This window comes from Monodelphis domestica, chromosome 1, assembly GCF_027887165.1.
Source record: "Monodelphis domestica isolate mMonDom1 chromosome 1, mMonDom1.pri, whole genome shotgun sequence".
Classification (NCBI taxonomy): Eukaryota; Metazoa; Chordata; class Mammalia; order Didelphimorphia; family Didelphidae; genus Monodelphis; species Monodelphis domestica.
This window is the reverse complement of record NC_077227.1, coordinates 50,762,205-50,788,365: the sequence shown is the minus strand read 5'-3', so window position 1 is coordinate 50,788,365 and position 26,161 is coordinate 50,762,205. Positions and strand designations below refer to the sequence as shown.

Genomic DNA, 26,161 nt, shown 5'->3' with positions numbered 1-26,161 from the left:
GAGAAAAGATCTAAGAGAGAGAGAAGTGGGAGACTGGGTACCACAGACAGAGATCATAAAGTCAAAAGGATGAATAGGTTTAGGGGGAAGATATTAAAAATAATTTGGGACATATTGTTAAGTTTAAAACATCCTTCTAGGGAGATTTCCAGCTAGAGATGTGGGTCTGTATCTTAAAAGATGGGTTAGGGATAGAAATATAGGTGAGAGAGTCATCTATGTCAAGGAGGAAGTAGAAGTAATAGGAATAAATGAAGTTACCAAATGTAGAGAGAGTCAGAAATTTGGGGGTGATTTTTGCTCATTCAGGATGGGAACCTTCCCAGTGGAGAATCCATGGTGAGACAGTTCCTTCAAGGACAGAATTTCTTCCTTCAGGAATTTGGGAAAATGTGTTCTGAGGTAAGTCTTCCTCAATCCATCTTCCCTCCAACCTTGGGCTTCTTCCCCATCCTCTTTGCAAGTCCCTATCATATTGACAGGCCAGGCACAAAGTATAAGTATGAGAGCTGTAACCCTTTGGAGTAGAGGAAAGAAGGAATGGGGGTAATTAGGGTCTTAATTCTAATTTTAAGAAACCAAAAACTCTTGTTCTTCACAGTTCTGGCTTCCAGACACATTTGGATATTCAGCCCAACTCCCCCAGATCATGCGTGGCTGTGGCATCCAACGCTTTCTGACACAGAAGCTGAGTTGGAACTTGGTGAACTCCTTCCCTGTTAGTGAGAAGAACTTGGGGGAGGGGAGGGTGCAGTGTGGCTCCCAGAGAATCCAGGGGATCTAGCTTGGCTAGCCATTGTTCCTGGCGAATAGAAGAGTCAGCTCAGTCATCCTAGAACCATAACTCAGATTTGAAAGGAATCTCCTTCAAGAAATCATCTAGGCCCAACCCCTCCCTTCAGGCAGGTACGATTTCATTATCACCATTTTCAGATGAGAAAACAGAGGCAAAGTGGCAAAGCCAGGACTCCAACTTGTAGTTGCCATGGGAAATAGTACCCCTTATTCTTCCTCTAGAGACTAATTGCTCCCACTGGGTTTAAAGGTTCATGGCTCAAGGGTGGTTTGTTGCTTATTTTGATATTCTTATGTGCTCCTACAGCCTTTCTCCTTTCTGTACCTAAATAGTTTTGCCCACCTACACCCATAGGCCTATCTTTCACCCATCCTCAGTATTTCCTGACCTGATTTACAACACCTTCTTTGCCTCCCTACTCTGTCTTGGCAGCATCATACCTTTTTCTGGAAAGGAATTGATGGCTCCCGAGTGTTGGCCCACTTTCCTCCTGGAGAATCTTATGGGATGGAAGGCCATGTAGAAGAGGTGAGCCTGGGAATATGGATATAGGGGAACTAGGAGGAGAGCACAAGCCTCCTGATTCTCCTGATGTTTGGGTGGGAAAAAGGGATAGTGGACTGGCTTATCAGGGTGTCTCTGTCACTGGGCTAGGCTTTGGGTGTGATGTGTTTGGGGTATAATGACTTCCTCCAGGTGCTGAAAACCATGAACAACAACAAAGACAAGGGGAGGGTGAACCACAGTGCCTTCCTCTATGGGTTCGGGGATGGGGGTGGTGGCCCCACCCAGACCATGGTAGACCGGCTGGAACGAATGAAGGATACAGATGGACTGCCCAGGTCAGAGACCCTGTTCTCTGCCCCCCCTCTCCCCCATCCCCTTGGCACTCTCATATGAGGCTTTTGCTTTTGAGCTCCAGGCTGAGGACTGAAATAGAGCAAATCACATCTTGGCTTTGAGGAGAAAGGCTAAGACCCTTACCAAGGGAAAAACTGTTGTTCTGAAAGTATTATTACTAGAATCCCACTTTGTTGAAGAGGTTTTGGACCTTTCTTTGACTGGGGTGGGTGGAGTGAGAGCACCTCTAAAATGGGACATGTACTTATTTGTCAACTTGTTCTTGCCTAGTGGGAGGGGGCTGGACAAGATGACCCCCTCCAGATCCCTTCAAGTTAGAGGATTTATGAACCTACTGGGACCCAGGCACTTCTACTCTCACAGTCCTTGATTTTGGCTTCTTTCCATAGGGTGTATTTCTCTTCCCCAGAACAGTTTTTCTCATTACTGGAGAGGAACTCAGGGCAGTTTTGTACCTGGTATGGGGAATTGTTCCTGGAACTTCACAATGGCACCTATACCACTCAAGCCCAAGTAAGCCATTTATAGCAAAAGGTGGGGGAATCTAGAGAGGAATCCTTTTTTTTTTACTCTGTTTCTCTGTCCTTAGGGAGCTCACAATCTAGGTGGGGAGACAAGAGAAACAGAATATTACAAAACAGTGCAGAATCAAGCATTAGACTTTGGGGTAGGCTTTGAAATATGTAGGAGTTGAGAGAAGGAGATGAGATCAATGTGGTCTCAAAGAGATGTTGAAGTAAGACTTCCTGAGGGACATGAGTCTTGATTTGGGCTCTAAAAATGAGTAAGGTTTGGTTAGGAGAAGATAGGCAAAAAGGGCATTCTGGGTGAGGGGGGGCAGTATATTAGGAAAGGCATAGAGGCAGAGATCATCCAGGCTGTCAACAGGCATTTATTAAGAGCTGAGTATATGCCAGGCACTGTGCTAAGCACTGAGGATACAGAGAGAAGGCAAAAACAATCCTTGCTTTCAAGGAGCTTACATTGTAATGAAGAGACAATGCACATAATAAATCAGCACATACAAACTCAATCCAGAGTAGATGGAAGATCATCTCAGAGAAAATAGCACACTGAGAGGACCAGAAAAGGCCACCTGTGGAGGAGAGTGCTGGAAGTGAATGGTAAAGGAGCCAGACATTCTGAAGGTTTAGGGGTTAAGAGGGAAGCCATTCTAGGCATGGGGAACAGCCAGGATAGCAGCAGTGTAGCAGGGAGATAGCTGACTTCTGAGCCACAAAAACCTGGGGTCAAATCCTTCCTCAGAAACCTACTCGCTGTGTGACCCTGGATAATTTCTTTACTCTCCCAGTCTCAGCTAACTTATATGGACTTCAAGGTCCCTTCCAATTCCAGGTCTGTGATTCTATGAGAAGGAGGTTTGTGTTCAAAGTACAGTAAGTAGGCTGGATCATAGATTTCATGGAGAAGATTGGAGAGATAGGGAGGGGCCAGATTGAGAAATGAGCAGTGTGTGCAGGGGGACTGGGAGAGAAAGATATTATTGGGGAGAATACAGAGTCAAATTGTATAAGTCTTGTTTCCTTGTGATTTAATTAATGTACACATTGCCTCTATTTCTTAGTAAATAGCCTTCACGATTTGTTGTGACCAAAAAAATATTCATTTTCTCAGCTCTAAAGTTAGATGGTACAGTAGATAGATTGCCAGGCCTGGATTCAGGAAGATTCATCTTCATGAGTCTAATCTGGCCTCAGACTAGCTGTGTGACCCTGGGCAAGTCACGTTAACAAGTCAGTTTCCTCATCTGTAAAATGAGTTGGAAAAGGGAATGGTAAACCACTCCAGTATCTTTGCTTAGAAGATCTCAAATGGGGTCATGAAGAGTCTGACACAACTGAACGACGATGACAGCAACAACAACAAGCCTTCTGAGGATGAGTCTTTGCAAATTTAAAACTGTCATCAGGCTCATACAGCTTCATGTCCAGGCCACAACAAAGCATCAGAATAAGACTTAAGGGGAGAGGATAGATGTATAGCATAGAATAATGGAATTTAAGGGGAATTTCTAGTCTGCAGAATTATGGCCCATGGACCTCGTTACTGCCTATTTTTATATGGCCAGTGTGCTAAGAATAGCTTATACATTTTTAATATTATATCAAAATGTCAAACCCATTGTTAGCTCACAAATCATATAAAAACAGGCAACAGGCTGTCGTTTTCCAACCTCTGTTCTTGTCCACATGAGGGAGATGAGACTGAAAAGGTAGGTTGTAGCCAGGTTATAGATGATAGGTTAAGGAGTTCAGATTCTATCCTGTGCAAGCCATGAAACTTTGAAGTTTTTTGAGCAATGGAATATGCCTTAAGAAGATGAATGTGAAATTGGTATGCAGTATTGATTGGAATGAAGGAAGACTAAAGGTAGAGAGCAGCCAGCCAGGTGGGAGATAAGGAAGGATTCAGTATTGGTGTGACATAGGATGTGAGTACAAGAGGCACCAGGGGAGATGTTGGGCATGGGGCAGAGACTGCAGCCTAGAACTTGTCAGGTGAAGTATCCCCCTTTGACCCACTTTCCCCAACCTCACTTCACTCCTGGGTTCAGATCAAGAAGGAGAACCGGGACTGTGAACAGATCCTGCATGATGTAGAATTCTTGAGCTGCCTGGCCTTGGCCCGCAGTCGAACTTTCCAGTATCCTGCTACTGAGTTACAGCGCCTCTGGAGGTAAAATGGTCTCCCTTTTGTGCCTTTTCCTAGGTGAAGACAAAGCCTCTATGGCCAGCATCCAAATTTGCTCCATATGTGGGCCCATTTTGGTCACTTAGCATGGCATAGTCCCCTTTCTTTTAGCTCCCCATAAGAGCACATTTGAGACCCATCTCTTTTCCCCACAATACTTTATCAACCTCATCTGATGGTAGGGCTTCCACAATCCTGTTCTCAGACTGTTGGTCCTCCTTTCTCCTCAAATCGCCATAGGCTTTTGCTCCTAAACCAGTTCCATGATGTGCTTCCCGGAAGCTGTATCCAGCAGGTGGTGGATGATGCTCTGAAATACTATAGAGGTGAGAGAAAGGAGAAAGGCCCCAATAGATACTTCTACCCATATTCCTGCCCTTAAGCATGTCAGCTGAGGGAGAGGCCATCCCACTTCTAGCCTCATTTCCCCCAACTGTTATATAGAGGTAATAATGCTTTAGAAAGATGAGTGTGGAATTGGTATGCAGAGTGGATTGGAGTGAGGAAAGACTGGAGGCAGGGAGAGTGGTGTGCCTGGCCCTGGCCACCTCTCAGGGCTGGTAGGAGGAGTGAAAGGAAAGAAAATGGCTCCAGAAATCTTTTCTAGGTGGGAAGTACTGTGTTCAGTTAAGGAAGGAGCACTGACGCTGACTCTGACATCAGAATTGACTCTTCCCCTTATTTGTTCTGAGAACTTAGGCAAGGGCCTCCCTTACTCTGAGACTTTGCTCATTCATTAAATGAAGCAGTTGGGCCAGATTTTTGGTATCAAAGGTCACTTCCAGATCCATCATTCTGTGAGCCTCTTTTCTTCATGGGCAGAGCTGTTATTTGAGGGCATGGAGAAACGCAAAGGTCGTCATTGTCTGCTTTCACTTGGGAAATTGTCAGAGTTCCTCATGTAGGAAAGGAAAACAGATTCACAATACAGAAACAGAAAATGAGAAAAGGGCTCTCTAGAGCTTGTGAAGTATAGGAAAAGTCTTTATGTGAAAGGGATGGTGAGAATCAGCCCACCTCGAATTAGGGGGCTGGTCCTTAATTCAGTTAAGCTCAACACATATCAAGTGGCCAGCCTGGGTGGTGGGGAGATAGGAAAAGAAGATCTAGTTACTGTCCACAGCAATCCTAGACTAATTTAAGAGTGAAGCCAAACTGGAGGAGTTCAGAGGATGAAGACATCAGGATGGGTTCAAGTGATCAGGAAAGGCTTCTTGGAGGAGGTGAGGCCTAGGATTTGGATACAGAGAGAGGGTAAAGAAAGCCAATCCACTTACAGTTTTTTGTGTCCTGGACCTGATGGAACCTGTGGACCCCTTCTCAGAATTGTATTTTTGAATGTGTAAAAAAAAAAGACAGGATTACCAAGGAAACCAATTTGGCAAAAAGCAGTTATCAAAATATTTTCAAAAGCAGATTTACAGACCCAAAGTTGTGAGCAAAGGCCAAGAGAGGGAAGGAACATGCTATTTTTAGAAGGTCCTGAGAATCTCCTCTGGCCAAAGCAAAGCATTTTAGCCAAGGTGCCCAGAGGGCCAAGCTTAGAGAAGTTGGGTCAATTCCAGTTGTGGAGCCTTGTGGAAAACTGGCTAAGGACTTAGGGTTCTATGGGCATAGAAGGTTAAATAATGTCAGGTTTCCAATAATGAAATGCTAGGGATGGTAGCAAACAAGAAAGTACTGGGCTGGTTAGAGACAGCTTCCTGAAAGGGATGCTGTGGACTGAGCCCCCCACAGTCCTTCACAGACCTGATTTAAAAGAAAAAAAATTTTTTTAAACCTTTACCTTCCATCTGACATATTGGTTCCAGGGCAGAAAAGTGGCAAGGGCTGGACAATGGGAGTTAAGTGACTTTCCCAGGGTCACACAGCTAGGAAGTATCTGAGATTAGATTTGAACCTAGGATCTTCCATCTCTAGGCCTGGCTTTCAATCTACTGAGCCACCCAGCTGTCCCCTACTTCACAGGCCCATTTTTATTTTCTGTGAATGCCTTACCAACCAACCTATTTTCTGACTCTGGGTTTTGCCACACATCCTGTTATTTCCCAAACATGATGCAGATGCAATTCCCTGACTCCTTTTTCCACAGAGATTCGAAGAAATGGTGCCCACCTTCTGAATGCTGCAATTAGGTCCCTGGGTGGAAGAAGGTCATCATCTCGAGATCTGAGCTTTTCACACAACTTATTCGTCTTTAACACACTGTCCTGGGATCGCACAGAGGTGGTGGCCCTGCCAGGAGTGAATGAAATCGAAAACCTGGGTACATAGACACTGTCCCCTGAAATCCCCCTGTCCTGGGAGGGCAGAGTCTTAGTATCCTTGTTTTAGAGATGGAAGGGACCACTAAAAACACTTGAGTTTAGATGGTTAAAAAAAAAAAGTTCCTACATGGAAGACTCTAAAGGCAAGTGGGGCTGGGGACACAAAAGTGGCAAGCTAAAGAAGAGAGAGGCAAAAGGCTTCCTTATGATGGGGCCAAGAGGTTTTTGGCAAATTAAAAGTGTCAGCAGAAAAGCTGACCAGTCAGGCACAGGAACTGATCTTTCCTGTCAGCAAGCTCTGGCCTGGACATTTGGGTTATAGAGAGGAGCAAGATACAGTTTCTACCCTCAGGAGCCTCCATGTGAATGGAAGAGACACAAACACAACTTCAGGGAACTCCAGAGGGATCCCAGGGAAGAGAGAGGAATAAATAGCTCCAGGGAACAATGTGCCTGCATGTTGCTTCCATGGAGAAATCCTTTCCTCTTCCCAGCAATCAGTCTCTGTCTTAACTGGCCCCATGAGTTCAGTGCCAGATTGGAAGTTCAGAGAAAGGTCTCTAGAAGGTTCAAGAACTAACTATTTTCCCCTTCCCTCCCGGAGTCCAGTCCTGGTGACAGTGCCTAGTATGGGGTACACCCGGGCCCCACCTCCTGGCCCGCCTCCTCGTGCTGTCAGAGTGGTGCAGGAGGTGAGTAATTGCCTGGAACTGGAGGTGGGAACTGGGGGGAAGGAGAGTCATAAGTGTAGAATTGGGGGTCCACTTCTGCTCAGTGGAAAGGAAGCAGTTGGGTAGCCAGATCTTTCTGAATCTGGATGCTGTGGTCTCTCATTGATCCCTGATCTAAGGAAGTGAAAAAAATGTGCAATAGCACAGAACCATGGACATGTCCCTTGGGCTCCCCTCTAGAAATTTTCCTCTAAGTTGATTTTATTTGTTTTCTTTTATTATAACAATATTTTATTTTATGAGTTACATGTAATAAATTTCCACATAAGTTTTCCAAAGTTATATGGTCCAAAGTATCTTCCTATCTCCCTTTCCTCCCTCCTCTCAGAGCTGGCAAGCAATTCAATCTGGGTTATATACATGTATTATGCAAAACACACTTCCATATTGATCATTTTTGTAAGAGAATAATCATATAAAGCCAAAACAACCTAAATAAACTAAAGTGAAAAATTGCATGCTTTGAGCTGTATTCCAACTTGCAACAGTTCTCCAAGTCGATTTTAACAAACGGTTTATTATGTTCAAGACAACATTCTAGATGTTGGGAATACAAAAACATATAGCCCCTGTCCTCAAGCAGTTTTCGTGCTATTGGAAAGAATACAACCTGGGCACCAAGAAGGATGATACAAGGAGGGGAGGAGGAAGGGACCCCTTAGTAGAGCCAAGGAAGGAAGCTCAGGATCCCAAGAGGTGGGGTTGTGGGGGCTGGGCATTCTGGGAAGGAGGAAGTGGAGGGTTGAGCTGATTGGTGAAAATGAGTAGTTGGCAATCAGACTGAAAAGGCAGACAGGAGCCAGTCTCTGGTTGAGGGATTTGTATTTCAAGGCAATGGGGAAACTGAGTCAGGGGAATGAATCCTGATTGGGGGGGGGGGAGGGTGATGGATTAACTTCTTTTGGGTGGCCTTGAACTGTTTGAATGAACATCTTTGAATGGTTCAATTTCAAATCCACCTAATGCTGTTGTCCAGCCTCTCTCCATGCATTTGATCCACAGACATCACTTGAGAAACTTTATCAAGTTCTTTGTGTTACGGGAAACAGAATTGACTAAAGTTTGAGGACCTGGCTTCAGATCCTCCCTGATCTTACTCTTGGGTTGACAGGTCACCACCTAGCTGTACCTCTCAGTTTCCTTGACTATAAATGAGGGGATGGACTAGCTTCTTCTGTTTCCCATCAGTGCTGGAGCTGTGATCTTAGAAATCTTAGAAAAGGAAGTGAAGTCGACCTCGCTTAGGCTGAACAGATGAAGCCCTGCCTGTCTGTTTCTTTTTTTTTTCCTAAGTATTCAGAAACCTCCTTGGAGTAATCCAATACATCGTCATATTTGGGGAGGATCATCAGTCAGACTAGTTTAGAGTTTTTTACCTTCCCCTTTTTCCCCTTTTTTGACATTGGAGGTGACACTTGCCCTTCTCCAGTCTTTGAGCATCACTCTCTTCCTGGACTCTCCCAGATCACTGACAGTGACTCAGTGATTATACTTGCTAACTTCTTTTCTATTGCCTGGGATGTCATTTATCTGAGGTTGGTAATTTAAACTCATTGAGGGAAGCTATGTAACATCTTTACCCCTTCCTTATATTGGATTTCCTCTCTCAGATAACCACTTTTGTTCTAGTTTTTCCAGTCCGAAGATCATTTTCCTTGGAAAAGAAAAAAAAAGAGTAGTATAAGAGTTAAATAGAGCCTCCTTGTCACTCCCATCCATGACCATAGTCCTGTCCATGTAGGCAAAACCCTAATCCTGCTTTCATCCTTCTTACCATTCTAAAGCCGATTTTTAAAAGAACATCCTTGTTGTTGGCCTTGGCTTTCTTTGACAGTATTAGCTCATTTTTGCTTTTACTACTCCTGACACAGGCCCAAAAAAGGATGCTGCTAGTCTTGCATTCTTCCTCAGTTACTCGCCCTTGTTCTCTCAACAAGTCTTTTGGTAGCCTGGGTTGGTTAATGAGCTCCCTTTGTGTCCACACTGGTCTTTTAAGGCAGTGACCTTTTTTCCCCCTCTTCAAAGAGTGAAGTAATTTCTGATGATGTTTTAGAATTTTACTTTGAAAACCTTTACATTCTTTTGGTGTCAACTTGCCCTACAAAATATGAGACCTATTCTTTCCTGAATTCTTTGAAATTTGACCTCATCTATCCTCCATGTGGTAGACTATATCTAAGGTGCATGCTAGACTATTGGCCATCCTCTCCTTTTCCGTCATGAACTCTGTGATGGAATAGTTATTTTTTGAGATCGTATAGAGTCTCTGGTCAGAACCAGATTTTAAAATGACAGTTTCCTTTTTTGCTTTTTCACTGATATAGGTCACAATTTGGTCTATTGCTTTTTATAGCACAGAGGACTTTGTGGTTACGGTATCACACTTTTTTCCTAGGTACCCCTATATGTGTGTTCTCCAGATTTTTCCTCTTATTTCTCCTTCATGGTCTGGACACCCCCACAACAGTACTATTCTTTTATTCCTTACCCTTTCCATCTGTACAGAATGACGGCTCCGTGACCCTGGATAATGGCATTATCCGAGCACACCTGGACTCAATGGGCCATTTAAACTCCTTGGTTTTGATCTCCTCAGATAGGTAGGTACCTTTGGCTCCCTATTTCCCTTCCCGTGTTTAATCCTGGCTTTACCACATGATACTCTGTGACCATGGTAAGTCATTGTGTGGAAGGTCCTGAGTCAATAGAAATGAATTCTTTCTTCCTCTTTTTCCCTACACCAATTACCTCTGCCCCTACCCCACTCTAGAGGAACAGTCCTAGAGAGGTAGGTTATCTCACCCCTTCTTTCTATTCTATTCAGGGAAACAATCCCCCGTGGTGTCTTTGGCAACCAGTTTGTGATGTTTGATGATGTTCCCTTGTACTGGGATGCCTGGGATGTGATGGATTACCATCTGGAGACCCGGTAAGATGGGGCAGGGCCTGGCTAAGTGTATCTAGTGATGAGCTCAGAGGCATTTGTCCCTGAGACCTTTGTCCTCGGGCTTAGCCTGTGATCATGGCCGTGCTGTCCGCCCCCCACCGAGCCTGCCCTAGAATACTGAATTTGGGGACTACCCACTCTGTTGCAGCCTCCCTGACCCCTCTAAACTCCTGTGCTCTTAGGAAGCCAGTCACAAAGCTTGACCAAGCTCTTGAGGTAGGAATTCCAGGAGGCCTTCGAGGCAGTGTCCACTTCTCCTTGCAACTCAGTAACCGAAGCATTCTAACCCAGGAAATTGTGCTGGATGCTGCCTGTCCATATCTCAAGTTTCACACTGAGGTACTGATGAGGGTCCTTGGTTGGTGGCAGTGACTCCTCCGGCAGTGAGCCCCTTATCCCGTGCACTGAGTCCTGGGCACTGTCCATGCGCTCCTCATGGTGGGAAGGAGGAAAAGCATTTCCCAAAGAGCGAGTCACAGAGCTGAGCACGCACAGTTATCTTCCTCCCACCATTGCATTGTCATTCTACAGGTAGACTGGTATGAGTCACACAAGTTCTTAAAGGTAGAATTCCCTGCCTGGGCCCAGACCTCCAATGCCACCTATGAAATCCAGTTTGGCCACATACAGAGACCTACACATTACAACACCTCCTGGGATTGGGCTCGATTTGAGGTGGGTTGAGAGAGGCGGGAGTGAGTGGGGGCTGATGAATCCAGGGCCTGGGGCTAGAGGGCAGGACATGAGGGCTAGTGTGAGTGTGCTAGTAGCAGGGAGGGTTATCTGTACCAGTAGAGCAGCGAAGGTGAAGTAGGGCATGTCTGAGGGGATGGGGCCTAGGAAAAGGTGGGAAGGGCTTGTCTTCTTTGCTCCTCAAGGTGTGGGGCCATCGATGGATGGACCTGTCAGAACATGGCTTTGGGATGGCACTTCTTAACAACAGCAAGTATGGGTGCTCGGTTCGGAACAACATACTCAGCCTCTCCCTGTAAGTCAGAGAGTGAGGAGCTAATGGGGGGAGGAGAAGGGTAAGGGCTCCATCCATGCTCCTGACCTAATTCCAGGCCTCACACTCTCTCTATAAAACGGGACTTTTCAAGCTGAAGAGTTGGGATTAATCTCTTTCTCCTCAATCCAGTGTGGGGTAGGGAGTAGGCTGGAAGGTCTTCCCTCCATAGGAGTTCCAGATGCCATCTCCTCTTCTTTACAGCTTACGGGCACCCAAGTCCCCTGATGCCACTGCAGACATGGGGCATCATCATTTCACCTATGCAATAATGCCACACATGGGTGAGTGCCTAGGAACCAAATATGTTCCTTCTTTCCTCCCGAAAGCTTCCAATTCGTGTGTCCTTAGGACAGGGGCCTAGATCTAGGGCTGATCCTGCTACTCTCCTATATAATCCTGAGCATTCAAGTCTCTTATCTGCTCTGGGCCCCAGAATCTTCATCTCTGAAATAAGGGTAGCCATACCTGCCTTGCTAAGCCCATAGGGAAAAAATGAGAGGTGGGGTTGGAAAGCTTTTGGAAAACTATAGGTGATGTGTAGATATAAGTGATTTAAGTGGCTGGAGAAGGAAAGTGGCCAAGAGTGGGTTCAGGTAGCTTTGAGCAGGGCAGAAAGCTGGTAGGCTTATGAGTTTGGTGACTGAGAAGGGCAGAGGCATTCCCCAGACTCCCTGCCCCACATCAGGCTTCCTTAATTGCCATTATTGGGGGCATGTCTTGTTCCACAGGAACACTCCAGGATTCTGGAGTCATCCAGGCTGCCTACAACCTCAATTTCCCCCTACACGTTTTACCCTTTGAAGCCGCCATCTACCGGCCCTGGAGTGCTTTCTCAGTGTCATCATCTGCTGTAGTGCTAGAAACTGTTAAACAGGCAAGTAAAAGTCGCCGGAGTCCAATACTTCCCACTCGCTTCAGAGGAAGGGGTCCACAGTGGGGTCCAAGGCTTTATTGAGAGGAGAAAATTGGGGTTTCCCTATTCCCCATGCTCCAATCCCACCCCAGGTAACTGAATTTAGAGTCAGTTTATGCCACCCTCTTTCTCTGTCTCCACCTCCCAATCTGTGATTGCTTCTTAGCTTGGGGTCCCCAAGAGTGGAATGGCCTGGCCTCAACATCCTTCTATCTCTTCCTGCAGGCAGAGGCTGGACCCCACCCTTATACCCTGGTCCTGAGACTGTATGAGTCACATGGCAGCCATGTAGACTTATGGCTCCAGTCAGCCCTTCCAGTACAGGAAGCTATCATGTAAGTGTGGCTATTGGGGAGAAGATGGGGGGTGCAGCAAGATCAAATCCCTGAGGGGCCTTCTTTTCTTCTCCTTCTAGTTGTGATCTTCTGGAACGTCCTGACCACCGGCAGCACTTGACTTTAGAGGGCTCCCGAGTAAAGCTTTCCTTCTCGCCCTTTCAAGTGGTTTCTCTACTCCTTATATTGCGGCCCCCACTCCTCTGATCAAGAGATAGGACCAGCCCGGTGGACCTCATCACCCTGCAATCTCTGGCCTGGGAGGGAGTCCCCACCAGGGTTCTAACCACCTCCATCTTGGTCCCATCCAAGTATCAGGCTCCCGGGCTCCTCTGCCCTAATACATTTGCAGTTGGGGGGGAGGGGGAGCAATACTGTTCACCAGGGCCAGGAGGGAGGCCAGAAATACCCTCTTGTCTAGCTCCTGGGGCAGTGCCACGGTGCACGTCTGCAGAGGAGGGGTGGAGGGAATGGGACGGGGTGTAGCTCTGACTCTTCCATTCAGCTTCTGCTCTTCCTGAGGAACTCCAAGGAGCCATGGGGCAAGAGTAAACTCACCCCTTGCCTACATCTCAAAGGCATTCCTTGGTCTCCTTTGTACTTTCCTTCCTTTAGACTGATGGCCCTAATAGCTGGTTTCTGATATACTGGATAGTGGGCACGTCTCAATCAACCCAATAAATGTTTTCATTAGCCATCCCCACTTCCATTTCTTTTGGCTCTCTCTCTTGGTAATCTCCCTTAAGTTTCGTGGCCTATCCCCAGGAGTCCAGGTTGCTCAGTGGTTAGAGTCAGGCCTAGAGATGGAAGGTCCTGGGTTCAAGTGAAACCTCAGACCCTCCCTAGCTGTGTGACCCTGGGTAAGTCAACCCCATAGCCAGCCCTTCCCACTCTTTTGCCTTGGAACCAAAACTAGAGGCTAGTTGTAAGACAGAAGGGAAGGGTTTTTAAAAGGCAGAGAGGATACGTGGGGTCCAGCCTCCTCCTCTTTACACTTCTCTGGGCTTCCTGCTTCCCGTGTCTCCTTGGTGGGGAGAAGTGAGAAGAAGAAAGGAACCTCCTGGGAAGGGACAGAGACCCCTTCCTGGGGACGTGCAAACAGGTGAATCTATCCCATAGAGGCAGGAGAGGGATACTTTGCTGGGGGGAACAGAACCACTACTACTACTACTACTACCACCATCAACAGAGTACTTCATGGTTTCTCAAGTGCTTTACAAACAAGCATCCTGTGAGGTAGGTGCTGTTATTATTACCCTCCATTTTACAGTTGAGGAAACTGAGGCAAATGGGCTGTGAGTCCAGGCCCAGCGCTCTGGGCACCATGGTGCCACTGCACTGCACTTTATGGATGCTACCTTGGATGATCCTGGTACCGTCTCTTACCTCTTGTGTGACCTTGGGAAAAAGTCACTTCTTTCTTAATGGGGAGGCAGCACTAGATGGCCCCTGAGGCCCTGCTCTGATCTCATTTTACAAATGGATGAATGAAGGTAGGAATCCCTTACTAAGGATAGCACCGTGTGCAAAGCCCAGGGCTAAGTGCTCTCCAGGCTCCTCCTTGTGGGGGTAGCCTCAGGGTAGATAGAGAGGTCCCCTGGACCTTGGAGTGCAGTGGCAAAGATGTGAGCGCCTCCAAGTCACTGTCATTTCCACGGTTAAAGTGGCATCAGTTTCTGAGGGTGAATCATTTCTCATCACCAAGGACTGGTGAAACGGAGGCTGGCTGAGGGAGGGTCAATGACTTGCCCAGGGTCACACAAGTATATCTGGGGCAAGATTTACACTCAGATCTTCCTGACACGAACTCTGGCACTCTGTATCCTGAGTTGCCTCGGTGAACTCTAGGGTTTCCGCGAGCTCAGAGATTCTAGGCAGGAAGTTCTGAAGGGAGGGTCCCCTGTCCCTTTCTCCTTTCCCCTAAACTGAAGTTTGGGGACAATTTGCCAGTCATAAGTGACCTGGGCTGGAAAGAAGTGTGACAACAGCCCAGCATTTCTAGTCAGATTTTATTGTCAATATAAAAAATATAGCATCTCCCAAACTCTGGTTTAAGACTCTAAAATCATCCCAGATTGCCAGCCCTGCTGGTGGGAGGAGCAGAGGACAAGGCACTAGGACACCTGATTGACATGGGGGAAGGCATCTGGGTTCCATCCCTGCCCCTCCCGACACCCATCCATTGCCCCCACCCACAAAAGTCCATTGTTTTCAGACTTTGGTTAGATGGAACCTTTTGGGCAGGACTCTGTGTGGACCCAAGAAAAGTGTCTGTGAATCATGAAAAGCATCGCAGCCTCTTCCATCTAGACCCATAGCCATTGCTGAGGGCTCTGGGGTGGCCCACCTTCCCATCCCCATCATTGGGCAAGACTAGGAACAGGAGATCTTTGGCCACCCTGGGCTGAAAGAAGACTTCAGGCAGGAGACGATCCAAGGGCAACATCCCCTTTCTGGGAGAGGGGCAGAAAGGAAGACGGAGAGCCACTGGCCTTGGAATTGGCTTTCCTTTTCCTGGTGCTGCCTATTGGAAGAGAGGAAAGAGATTAGTAGAATGAGTGGGGCTCCTAACCCAGGAAGATGAATGAGAGCAAAGGATTCTCTGTCCCTCCCTGGCTCCTCGATGACACTTTCTAAACTCCTTCCTTCTGGCTTAGAATCAGGACTGGTTCCAAGGCAGAAGAGTGGGACGAGCTTGGGAAAGGGCGGCTTGCCCAGGGCACCCACTTAGAAGTATCTGAGGTTACGCTCTTGCTCAAGACCTCATCCCACTTAGAATTCCCTCTCCAGCTTCTCGCCTTGTCCTTCAAGACCCAATCAAGATGTGCATCTTCGGGAAATCCTTCCCAGACTACTCCAGATGGCATTGTGCCCTTCCCTCAGAAAGGGATCCCATTTCTCTCCCAGCTCCAGTATCAGTAACTCTTCCCTCAGCCATCAAGATACTCATAGTCCTCTTACTCACCCTAAACAAATCCATTCCCTCTATTGCTCCAAAAGGGAAGATAGAATCCCATTGAGAGCTCCTACCTGTTCGTTTTCGGATCATGGGCCTCTGTTTTCCTTCCAGAACTCCTGGCTTGTCCCCAGGGGATGTTGGAGCAGAGGCCTTCAACTGGGGCTTGGATTTGGGTCCTCTAGTGGAGCCCACCTTTCCCTTGGCTTCTGGCTCAGATTCTTTCTGTGGCTTCTTCTTTCCTGGCTTCCTTGCTCTGTTGGGGCCTTTCTTCTTTGGCACAGGCACAGAGTCCTGTGCAGAAGAAAATCAGGCTAAGTCCTGAAAGGGCTCAAAGAAAAGAAGGTGAGACAAGGCAACACAGGAAAGCCAAGGGGGAGAGGATATTAGTGTCCCTAATACCTCTAGAGCATAGCTTTGGTGGTCTTAACAGCCACTGAACTGAGATGATTTGGGGGGTAACAGCATGGGTTGGGGGGCCCAGACATTGCTTGAAAGAAGGGGAATGTCATCTATCTCCTCCCCAGGGAGCCAGGCTTATATTCAGAAAGCCGAGCCCTGGGATCAAATGTCTGGGGCTCCCAGATATGACTCCCCTTTGGCCACACCAGAGTCAAGAACAGAAAGGGGATTCCCGTAGTGGGGGAATGCAGGCCATACCTCTAAATCAGTAACCTCAGGGTTGGATTTTTCCTTCACACGCTTCTTACGGGATGTCCTTCCTGTGGGAAACCAAGGGTGACATAGAGCCCTTCAGGAGTGGGGAGTGAAAGGATGGTCAACCACCAAGTCCTGAGCCCTGCCTACAACATGTCCCACTCAGGTGGCTGCTGAGAAATCCTGCAAAGCCTCTGAGGCATCAGCAGAAGCATCAGAACTTGGATCTCTGAAGACCTCCGTTTCAAATGCAAGCCCCTCTCAGGGAGGTGAAGAATGCTCAGTGGCAGGGGTGGGGGGCTGGAGAAAGGAAGGGGGAAAATCAGGGTCCTACCTAAGCCCTGCAGACAGGCGCTCTACTATGGAATCCCTGACCCCTGTGTCTGAAGAGAGCAAATATCCTGTCCCAGTTAGCTGCCCTGTACCACACAAAGAGCGAGTTGTGACTCACCTTTGGGGGCCAGAGGTCCAGGATCTCCCTGAAATGAAATAGAAAGTAATTCAGATCCAAAAGTTCCTGCTCTCTGGCTGGTCCTCGTCTTCCTTCCCAAACTTGGCCAGCTCCTTCCTTACTAGGGGGCTCTCTCTGGGAGAACTGGACAGCTCTTGCCCCAGTGTGAACCCTCCCATTCCCTAAGTAGGGGGTGCAACCAGAATGGGGCCAGAGAACCTGGGTGAATGGCTTCCCAGAGACACTTCTCGGGGAGACACACACAAGAGCCTCATTCCTGCTTCTGTCTTCACTTACACTGCTGTCAGGCTGCAACGCTTTCTCTTTTCCCCTATCTACCCTTCAGGATCCAATTCAAGCTCCAGCTGGGCAAGCCTTCCATAACCAGCTTGGGGAACCTTGTTGGGTAACTTAATTCAATTAGACAATTATTAGGTAACTCTTCTGAGTCAGGCATGTGCTAGGGGGCTGGTAGTCCAAGACAGAAAAAAAAAAAGCCCCTGCCTCTCCGGGCAGTGGGGAGGGCAAAAAATCTGTACATCGATAATGAAATGCAAAATACAAGTAAAAGAATTTCTTTTAGGTGTGTGGAGACTTAGGAAAGGCCTCTCGTGTAAGTGGGCCTTCGTGGGAATAGGAGTCTCAAGAGGCAGAAGTGAGGCAAGAGGCCACTCCTAGCATTGGGGATAGCCCTGACCAAAGTTACAGACAGTAGTGACAGTAGATGTGGGATGTTCTGTTCTGGGGCTCCTCTAAGCCCCCTACCAGGGGATAAGTCGGGTGACGGAAACAGGGAAGGTGGACAAATCAGGTCCCCAAGACCAGAATCAATCAACAAAAAGTATTTAGCACCTGCTCTACGCTGGGAACTAGGAGAGGGATGAGAGCGAGTGTATTACACGGAGAAAGACACAGACAACTGCAACAAGGAACAGAGTCACGGTGTGGGTTCCTTTAAGGCAGAGGCAGAGATCTCTCAAATCTCAGGCAAGCCCAACCAACCAGTGCCTGCTGCCCCCACGTAAACCACTTCCCAGACAGCCTTCGTTGGCATGGCTTGCTTTCTTCAAGATTCCACCTCTACTGGGGCAGCTAACACTGTGGATAGAACTCCAGGCTTGAAGTTGGGAAGACCTGGGTTCAAATGTGGCCTCAAACATTTCCTGGCTGTGTGACCCAGGACAAGTCATTTCACCCCAACTGTCTAGCCCTTCCTGCCCTTCTGTCTTAGAATGCTTGGTATTGATTCCAAGAGAGAAGGTAAGATTTTTTTAAAGATTCTTGAAAAATATTCTAAATTAAAAAAAAAAAAAGAAAAGATTCTTATCTATACTCAACTGCTTATCCAGTCCTAGTTCTCCAGGAAGAAAAAAAATGGTCCCCAATTTGCCCTCTCTGATGCTGACACTCATTCAACGTATGTCCTCGGGCAAGTCCCTTACCTCTCTGGGCCTCCCCTTCCCAATCTTTGCCTACCCACCTCCTTGGCTTGGGTGAGATAACAGATGAACAGAAAAGTACCCAGGAGGGCAGAAAGGACCATAGAGATGGGAAGGATTACATGCTTTGTTTTGTTTTTTATTTTTACCTGGAACCAAATGGTCCTGCCATGCCTGTCCTGGAGGGAGCTCATGCCAGGCACAGAGTAGCAGCGGAGCCATGCCCGGAAAGCTGCAAAATCATCCTCCTCCCTGTCGGGTCCATAACCTTTACCTCCTTCAGGACAAGGGAGAGGAGAAGGAAGATTGGAGATCAGGCCCTCCCAGTCACCGGGGGACCTGGATTTAACCCTAACTCTGTGGCTAACTCGTGGACATTCCGCTTCCTTTCCTTAAGCCTCCTCTTCTGGGAAGAAGAGATAATGTCAGAGAGGACCCTGGATTTGAAGTTAAGAGACCCACGTTCAAATCCTGACTGGCTACTTTACTGACTGAACACACCTGGGTTACAACACACTTTCCTTCTCTGGTTGGAGCTCAATTTACTTCTTCGTAAAATTGAGTGAGCATGGATGATCCACAAGGTCAATTCCAATTCTGAGTGCTAGGACTCCCGCCTGATCAACCCCACAAGTCTATAAGTAGAGAAGATGGGGACGTACTAGAAAGTCGCTGCTGCTTCCCCCATCCTTCTCCTGGATTTCCCCTTGGTCCAGACCCCAGGGAGCCTGTGGCTAGCTAAGCTAGGCTGAGGGGAAGAGGGCCAGGGCACTCCAGGGTCCATGCCCCCAGACCTCACCTAGTTGGATCACCTCCATGGGGACCGAATGGCACAATTCCAGCAAGTCTGGGTTCTCTAGTTTTGCCTTGATCTTCTTGCTCAAGGTCAGCTCTGGGTCCTGGCCAGGGGAGAACAGATACATGCTTAGCAGCCCTAGGCTTCCTGCCTTTCCTCTAATCAGAAATGATTGTAGGGAGAAGCTTGGTACCTCAGTGAATTGAGAGCCAAGTCTAGAGGTTCTGGGTTCAAAGCTGGCCTCAGAAACTTTCCAGCTGTGTGACCCTGGGCAAGTCACTTAGCTACAACCCCCCCCCCCCATGCCTAGCCCTTTCTACTCTTCTTCTATAGAACCAATACATGGTATTAATGCTAGGACATGTATTTTTGTGCCATTATCAGCCCTTTATTTCTTTAGTGAGGGTCTGTCCACTCCCTTCAGTCTCACCTGCCTCCGATGCTTCAATGCCTCCAAGACAGTTCGGGCCTTCTCAAAGGGAGGGATCTTTAGCCTGGGAAAAGGGGAACCCTATGAGGCCAGGCAGGGGCAGAAGCCAGTAGAGATTCATAGTTCCAATGCAGCCAGGGACCCCCAGAAACTTGGGGAGATGGGAACCCAATCTGGCCCACTTTCATCCAAACATTAACTCTTCCCTCCTCCCTCGCCTAGAAGGCAGGTGATCCTTGGCACCCAGGTCTAGTCCTGCCCCGTCCCTCCTCTACTGCTGACCGGTAGAGAATCTCTGCCCGGAGGTAGTTGCCAATGCCATTGAAGAATCGCTGCTCCAAGAGAGCTTCACAGATGGGTTTGTCGAAGGTCTTGTTAGCCAGATTCTGGAGTACATTCTCCCTGGAGAATAGAGGAGATATAGAGGGACTGAGGTGATCCCCTTCGGGTTGTGTAATTAGAATCTATTACCCCCAAAAAACCTATGATTCCCAGCACCCCCACTCTCTTCCTCTCGTTATGTGCTGACAGACAGGATATAAATTCTGTGGAATTCCATCCTGGCTTCTGGGGGTCCTTGTCTTCCTTTGAGGCTTTGGTGGAGCAGGCTTTTTGAGCAGGTAGAACAATTTAGTCACATGGTACCGTTCTGTTAGATAATAGACTTTATAAAATATAATACTTGAAGTATTAGTCATTAATTTAAAGCCTACATTTATGGCAACCAGAAGTGTGGTTTAGAACCCTTAATCAATGGAAGTCTGTATCAGAATTGTAAAAAAGGACTCGAATTCAGTGCCTGTATCCTGTCACATATATTGTATTTGCGGATTACTTGTTTTAAGATTTTATTTTGTTTGTTAAGTTCTGTTACACTATGTCACTTTAAGTTACTGTGTTTTGACAATTAGCTATATGTGCTGTTACATTGTCTTTATTTGTACCTCCCCATATGCCTGAACTGGAGAAAATACCATTGTAAAAGTACCTTTGAGTTATTTGTAACAAGAGGTAAGGGTCCATTTAGTAGCTGAAGTGAAGTGCTATAGCACTATTATAATCCCCACCTCCGCATTTATAAAAATGTAATGTATGAGACATATAAATACATGCCTTTTATGGCTGTTACAGTCTCATCCAGGAGGTGGAAAGGTTTTCCTAGGGAGCATGGCACCTCTGGATGGCTCTCGAGAAGGGAGCATTACCCAAGTAGAGTAGTGGCTTCTGGATGTTTTTTATCTATTTGTAACTCTTCAGCTTATTCTACCTGTGAATCTTAAAACTTCTCAGACTCTACCTTAGAACATTTGGTTAAGGCTATTCCCCATTTAAACAATGGAGGTACTTGATCAGGAATGTATTGGGAACTGTAAAATTACTCCACCCATACTTAGGCATACCTTAGGGGAAGGTAAAGTTGTAAAACTCTTTACTGAACAATGAAAAGGACTTAACCCATACTTATAGTAAGGCAAAAGCCCTTAAGCTAGGTCTATTTTTAGATCTAATACAAAATGGTGCTAAGTAGCTATGAAGGTCAAATCAATCACTAAAAGGTCAGGCAATTTGCAAGGGACAACCTTAGCAAAGAGGTATGAAATACTCAGAAGTGTTAGTCTACCCAGAGAAGGTGATAACAAGATATGAATTAAGAATGATCAGTCCTTTGGAAAACGTCTACTGTGATTGGTAGATGTGGAAATTTAGGGGAGGTGACATAGGAGAAAATTCTCTTTAAAAGGAGTGACTTAGTTCACCTTAGGAAGCTGAATTGGAGGGGCTGTCTCTCGGTGGCTGAACTTAGTTGAGCTCAAGAGCTGAACTGGAGGGTCTCTCTGAACACTAGAGTTTTGCCTGGGACAAGATCTTGTGGTGAGTGATTAAAGACTGACTTAGTTTCTCTCTTAAAGAGAAAGGCCTAGGCCAAAAGCCTAGGCCCTAGCCTTTTCCTATTTCCTCTTACTCTGTCTCTTTCCCTTTCCTTAATTCCTTCATTTATATTAATTAAAGTCTCCATAAAATCCAGCTGACTTGGGCATTTCATATTTGGGAATTTTTCCCATGGCGACCACTTATTTTTGATATAAAATCAAGACGCTAAAAATTATCTTTACAGTTTGGGCAATTCACAGTCTTGAAACCCATATTTTTGCGGTCACAGTTTATGGCAACCACTCTTTTGTCTGTAACATACCCCATCCACCAGAATGATCTAGATTCTTGGTGACCTTTTAGACCCAAAAGGTTTTCTTGAATTAGCTGCTATGCTACTGGTTTTTTTTTAAAGCTCTTAGTGAAAATTAATGTATCCTGAATTGATCCATGTATTTGTCAACACCCTCCTCAGGAGGATTGCATAATTGTCATAAAATTCTAGTTTTTTAAAAGTTTTTCTTGTTTGAGAGTAATTTTAGGATAAGAAACTTGCTACCTCCCAGAATCCAGGAAATGAACTGCTTAGAGAAGGTGCCATGGAGATGCCTGCAGAAACCTTGTACTTCACCAGAAGATTCAGAATGAACTTTGGGATGTAGTGAAATTGATCTGTGGAGGGTTGAATGCATTTGTTTTGAATGCACACTTTTATGCCAAAGAGGATTGCCCCTAACTGGCTTTTTGTCATTGCCTAGCAATCATTGGTTTTGTTCTCTTTCCCTTTTATCCCCAAATTATTGAAATATTATGTTTACATGATCCATTGGGGAGACTAGTCTCCCAAAGAATGGGGGGGGTAATTAAAATCTGTTACCCTAAAAAAACCCTACAATTCCCAGCACCCCACTCTCTTCCTGTCATTAGATGCTGACATAGACAAGATGTAAATTCTGTGGAGTTCTGGCTCTCACTCTCTTGTCTTCCTATCACAGCATTGGTGGAGCGGACTTTTTAAGGGGGTAGAAAAACTTAGTCGTGTGGTTTTATTTTGTTAGATAATAAGCTTTATGAAATATAATACTTGAAGTATTGGACATTAATTTAAATCCTACAGTGTAAAATGACCCCTTCTAGGACCTAGTTTCACTTCTCCCAAGATTCAGACATGACCAGCCATGAGAAAATAAAGGCAGGGGAGGAATCAGAGTAGACCATATTCATTAAGAGATCATTTTGTCCTTGGCTTTAAAAATCCTTTATTTATATCCTCTCTTCTGAGGTCTCATTGGGCTGTGACCCGGAGTTCTAGAGAGGCTGTGGAAGTGACCCTGGGTTCTAGAATAGTCTTCCAGAGCTGCCTTCTGAGAATTCTGGAAGGCTATAGCTTCCTAAATAGTGCCCCAAGAACCTCTGGCAGATCTTACCAACCTGGAAGAGCTTGAAGCATGGTAGACAGTACATCTGCTGCTTCAGGACTCTCTTGGCTTGGGGCAAGGAGGCTCCCCCTACTCCCAGAGGGCTGCTAGGTATAAAGCCTCTACCATGTGCCAAACACTGTGATACAGACAGGATTTTTGCTTGGGTTTGGGTAAGGCTCAATGGCCCAACTCAAAAACTCTATAATTCTTTGTTTATAAATGTCAGGGATCTCTTCCTCAACTGGCCTTTTATAGATGGCACCTACTGGGTCAAAGCCTCCAATATGGGGCCAGAAAGGCAGACATGAGTGCTAGCACCCAGGACAGCAAAGACCCTGGAGGACGTGTATGGGAACTGTAAAGCATGACCCGAATCCACAGGTCCACTGTCCTTTTCTCTTTCTTCTGGGCCAAGTTGCAATGGGAATTGGAACTTTATAAATCTGACAGGAGCATCCAGAAGCCTCTCTCCCCTGCTAGAGAGAGATGGAGACAGAGGAAAGGCCTGGCATTGGGGTTTTCCCTGAGGCTCCCCTCCCCACCTCACCCAGAGACCCCCTACCTGAACTTCTCATACTCCTGAAGAACACAGGGGCCTCGGCCAGGCTGCCAAGTTCCCTGGACCTCCCAGTGGCCAAAGCGCCGGACATCCACAAAGCAGAGTGCTTGGCGGGGCGCAGGAGAGATTGTATAGAAGCGCAGGTGGGCGTGTTTGGGCAGAGCATCTGCTGGGACCAGCTGAAAGGAGCCGGACATGCCAAAGCGGAACACAAGGTCCAGAGGTTCTTGTGGGGGGTGGGCCTTGGGCAGTGGGCTCAGTGTGAGCCGTACTTCCTTGCCCCGAGAGGTGGCCGAGATACGGTAGGCGCTGCTCTCAAAGGGCACCTCGGGGTTTCGGCTCACTTCCGACTTCTCCACCGGACCTGCAAACACCAAGTCCTTGCACATGCTATTTACATAGCAGCTGGCCAAGTAGAGCTCGGGGCCCTCAGGCATCCTGGAGGCAGGGGAGAGAGTGTTACCATGTTGTCCTTCCCCATTTCCCAGCTTCCTCTTGATCTGGATGATGAGTTTCCCGGTGATCATTACCCTACTACCTCCACATGGTTGCTAGACCTGGCTCTGCCACTGACTTGGGCAAGGCACATTTCCATCTGGGCCTCAATTTCCCCATCTGTAAAATGATGAGCACCTGACTCTACAATCTCTTAAGGACCCTTCCAAGCTGGCGTTCATTCATTGATAGGATCTATTTAATTTTTTAAAGCGCTTGCATACGGGAGGAACATTCTGGTCAGAACAGGAAGGGGCTTCATTCTTATCATTATACAGGAGGCAGCTGGCTTGGTAAATATTTTTGAATTCAAATAAAAACTCAAAACAGCTTCCGGACTTTACGGTCAGATGCTGGGGATGGAGGTGGGGGTGGGGGAAGATCCGCCGCAAGGAGTCCAGGACTGGGTGCTTGAAGTCAGCTGTGAAAAGAGGAAGTGGGACCAGACAGTCAACAAGCATTTACACTGTGCTAAGAGCTGCCGGTCCTTGGGGAGCGGAGATGCTCCTCCTCCCTCGCGTTGAACTCCATCAGCAGACGTTAATTAAGCACCTCCTAACAGGAGTGTTTTAGGCCAGGCCAGGATCCCTTAGTCAATGGACAAGGTCCATCCAAATAACAAACATGGTGACGCGCCAGAGTGGGTAGGATTGCTAGAGACTGTGAGGCTGAGGACTTTGGCCACGCCGGGATGTCAATGGTCCTCTTCGGAGAATGAAGGACGACCATCAAGTGCGAGTTCGACAATTCCCATTAGCTCAGATTGCTCGCTGGTATTAATATGGGGGTTTGGTCGAGACGTTCTCCAAGTTCCTTTCCACTCTACATCTACTCTCCCTGCCCTCAACGTAGCTTAAATTCAGGGTGGGACCCCCAAGTGCCCTAAAATGGCAGGGGAGACCTTACAGGTTCGACGAGCCAATGGAGCTCATTAAGGGAAAGTCATTAGGCTAGGGGTATGAATGCCGTGGACCCAAACTACCGCTCTGAGCCTCAATTTACCCATCTGTAACCGGAAGGTGTGCCCTCCTAAGGTCCTTCCAGATCCAATGATCTAGGCTCGTTTACTCGCCAACCTCCCAGCCTTAAAGACAGCTGGAACCTCGGGTGGGAGAAGCAGTGTCTGCCGGGGGCAGGGGGCTTGGCGACCCTTCCCACTCTCTCCCTCTAGCTCCCTGGGAGGCAAGCACCCAGTCCCTTCTCCACTCCCCCAGGCTGACCCCGGGGGACTCCGGGGTAGCGTCCCGGAGGAACCGATCCTCCTCCTCCCACCAAACCTGGTACCTTATCTCTGACGGGCTCAATACAGACTCCAGCCACCAAAGGGTTAAAGCAGAGGCTAGGCTAGGCCCTAAGGCATGCTGGGAGATGAAATCATTGTGCCCTACGGCCTTGTGGGAATTGTAGTTTTTTTGGAGTCATAGTAGACTGGGGGCGGGGGCTTAAAAGTGAAAAAGGAGAGCGACAGCAATTTAGAGGATGTGAGATGTGGGAGGATGGGTGGAGAAAAGCGAGACAGACAGATAGAGAGCAGGAGACAGACAGAGAGCCGGAGACAGAGGCACAGAGAGAAAACGAATGGCTGAGCCAGAATGGGGAGATTACGGCTGGGGCAGGTAGCATGGTGGTACCCATGCCAAAGTGATGATGGAGCTTAGTGATGGGGAAGGAGAGCTTCTAGGACTTAGAAAGACAGAGAAAGGAGTAAAGTCCTGGGTTTCTGAACAGATCGACCCAGTGTGAGCCGGAACACAGAGAGGGGCAGTGACTTTCCTGGGGGTTTACAGAATGAGGATGGGGACCTAGGTCTCCTACCTCCCGGCCAGGCTGAGCAGGAATAAGGGAGCAGAGAAGAGGTAAACGCGGAGTGAGGGCCCCGAGTGATTTAGGGCTTTACAGGGGTAGCTGGGGAAGGTAGGCACAGCTGGTCACACAAGAGCTCAGGTCTACTGGTGCGTATACAGGAAGGAGGAATGCCAAATATATGTGAGTCTGTTTATATCCTTCTTTGCATTTACCCTAGCGGGGTCTTGCTGAGGTGCTCAATAAAGAATTGGATTTTGGGGACAGACGTACGTGACCCAGGACCCCCTCTTACACTGTTCTGGGGCTCCTAGCCACCTCCATTTCCACTGTGAAGTGTTTTAGGTAAGATAGAAGAGTGAAAAGCAGCCTGATGGATAGTCACTTAAACCTAGGCTCAAGTCCTGTCTCTGACACATACTGTAGTGGCCCTACCCAAGCTACTCTCAATGCTTTAGGTACTGAAAGCTCTAAGTTACAGTCCTGCATTGGTAAAGGGAATTCCCTCATTGCATATTCAATATATCAATAAAATAGCAGATCTAGTAAAAAAAATGTTTAATTACTGATAACTTATTTTTACTTCACCCTCTTTCCCCAAGGCAGCCTTTCCTTTGCCCTCTCAGAGCCATTCCTTATGACAAAGAATTTTAAAAGGATTGGGGTGGGGGGGGAAGTCCAGCAAAACCAATCAACATATTGTAAAAGACC

General features: G+C 47.2%; 2 protein-coding genes across 12 annotated transcripts in view; one reads left to right on the top strand and one right to left on the bottom strand.

Moving 5' to 3' along the window:
- Positions 1-13,274, top strand: part of MAN2C1 (mannosidase alpha class 2C member 1) — a 46,024-nt gene extending 32,750 nt beyond the window's left edge. For 6 of the 10 annotated variants that reach the window (XM_056799118.1, XM_056799127.1, XM_056799145.1 and 3 more), the window contains 18 exons: positions 310-402; positions 602-718; positions 1,229-1,324; positions 1,493-1,638; positions 2,047-2,170; positions 4,233-4,354; positions 4,610-4,695; positions 6,462-6,635; positions 7,246-7,328; positions 9,873-9,967; positions 10,192-10,296; positions 10,497-10,653; positions 10,846-10,989; positions 11,193-11,302; positions 11,525-11,604; positions 12,052-12,201; positions 12,466-12,571; positions 12,652-13,274. In XM_056799118.1, the coding sequence (XP_056655096.1) occupies positions 310-402; positions 602-718; positions 1,229-1,324; positions 1,493-1,638; positions 2,047-2,170; positions 4,233-4,354; positions 4,610-4,695; positions 6,462-6,635; positions 7,246-7,328; positions 9,873-9,967; positions 10,192-10,296; positions 10,497-10,653; positions 10,846-10,989; positions 11,193-11,302; positions 11,525-11,604; positions 12,052-12,201; positions 12,466-12,571; positions 12,652-12,778 (2,115 nt within the window). In that variant the 3' untranslated portion in view covers positions 12,779-13,274. Of the gene's footprint in view, positions 1-309; positions 403-601; positions 719-1,228; positions 1,325-1,492; positions 1,639-2,046; positions 2,171-4,232; positions 4,355-4,609; positions 4,696-6,461; positions 6,636-7,245; positions 7,329-9,872; positions 9,968-10,191; positions 10,297-10,496; positions 10,654-10,845; positions 10,990-11,192; positions 11,303-11,524; positions 11,605-12,051; positions 12,202-12,465; positions 12,572-12,651 lie in introns of those variants that run through there. The other 4 variants (XM_056799125.1, XM_056799131.1, XR_008912175.1 and 1 more) reach the window with 3 other exon arrangements.
- A 1,289-nt stretch (positions 13,275-14,563) lies between these two features.
- Positions 14,564-24,987, bottom strand: NEIL1 (nei like DNA glycosylase 1). Of its 2 annotated transcripts, XM_007478185.2 has the most exons (10): positions 24,932-24,979; positions 23,156-23,590; positions 19,583-19,702; positions 19,301-19,364; positions 18,874-18,973; positions 18,224-18,351; positions 16,636-16,663; positions 16,188-16,249; positions 15,602-15,821; positions 14,564-15,095 (listed from the first exon to the last, which is right to left on the bottom strand). In XM_007478185.2, the coding sequence occupies exons 2-10, from the start codon at positions 23,587-23,589 to the stop codon at positions 14,989-14,991; spliced, it is 1,263 nt and encodes a 420-aa protein (XP_007478247.1). In that variant the 5' UTR covers position 23,590; positions 24,932-24,979; the 3' UTR covers positions 14,564-14,988. The 2 variants fall into 2 exon arrangements, with proteins under 2 accessions (XP_007478247.1, XP_001379906.2); XM_001379869.4 differs by having other exon boundaries at positions 23,156-24,987.
- Between the last annotated feature and the right edge of the window lie 1,174 nt (positions 24,988-26,161).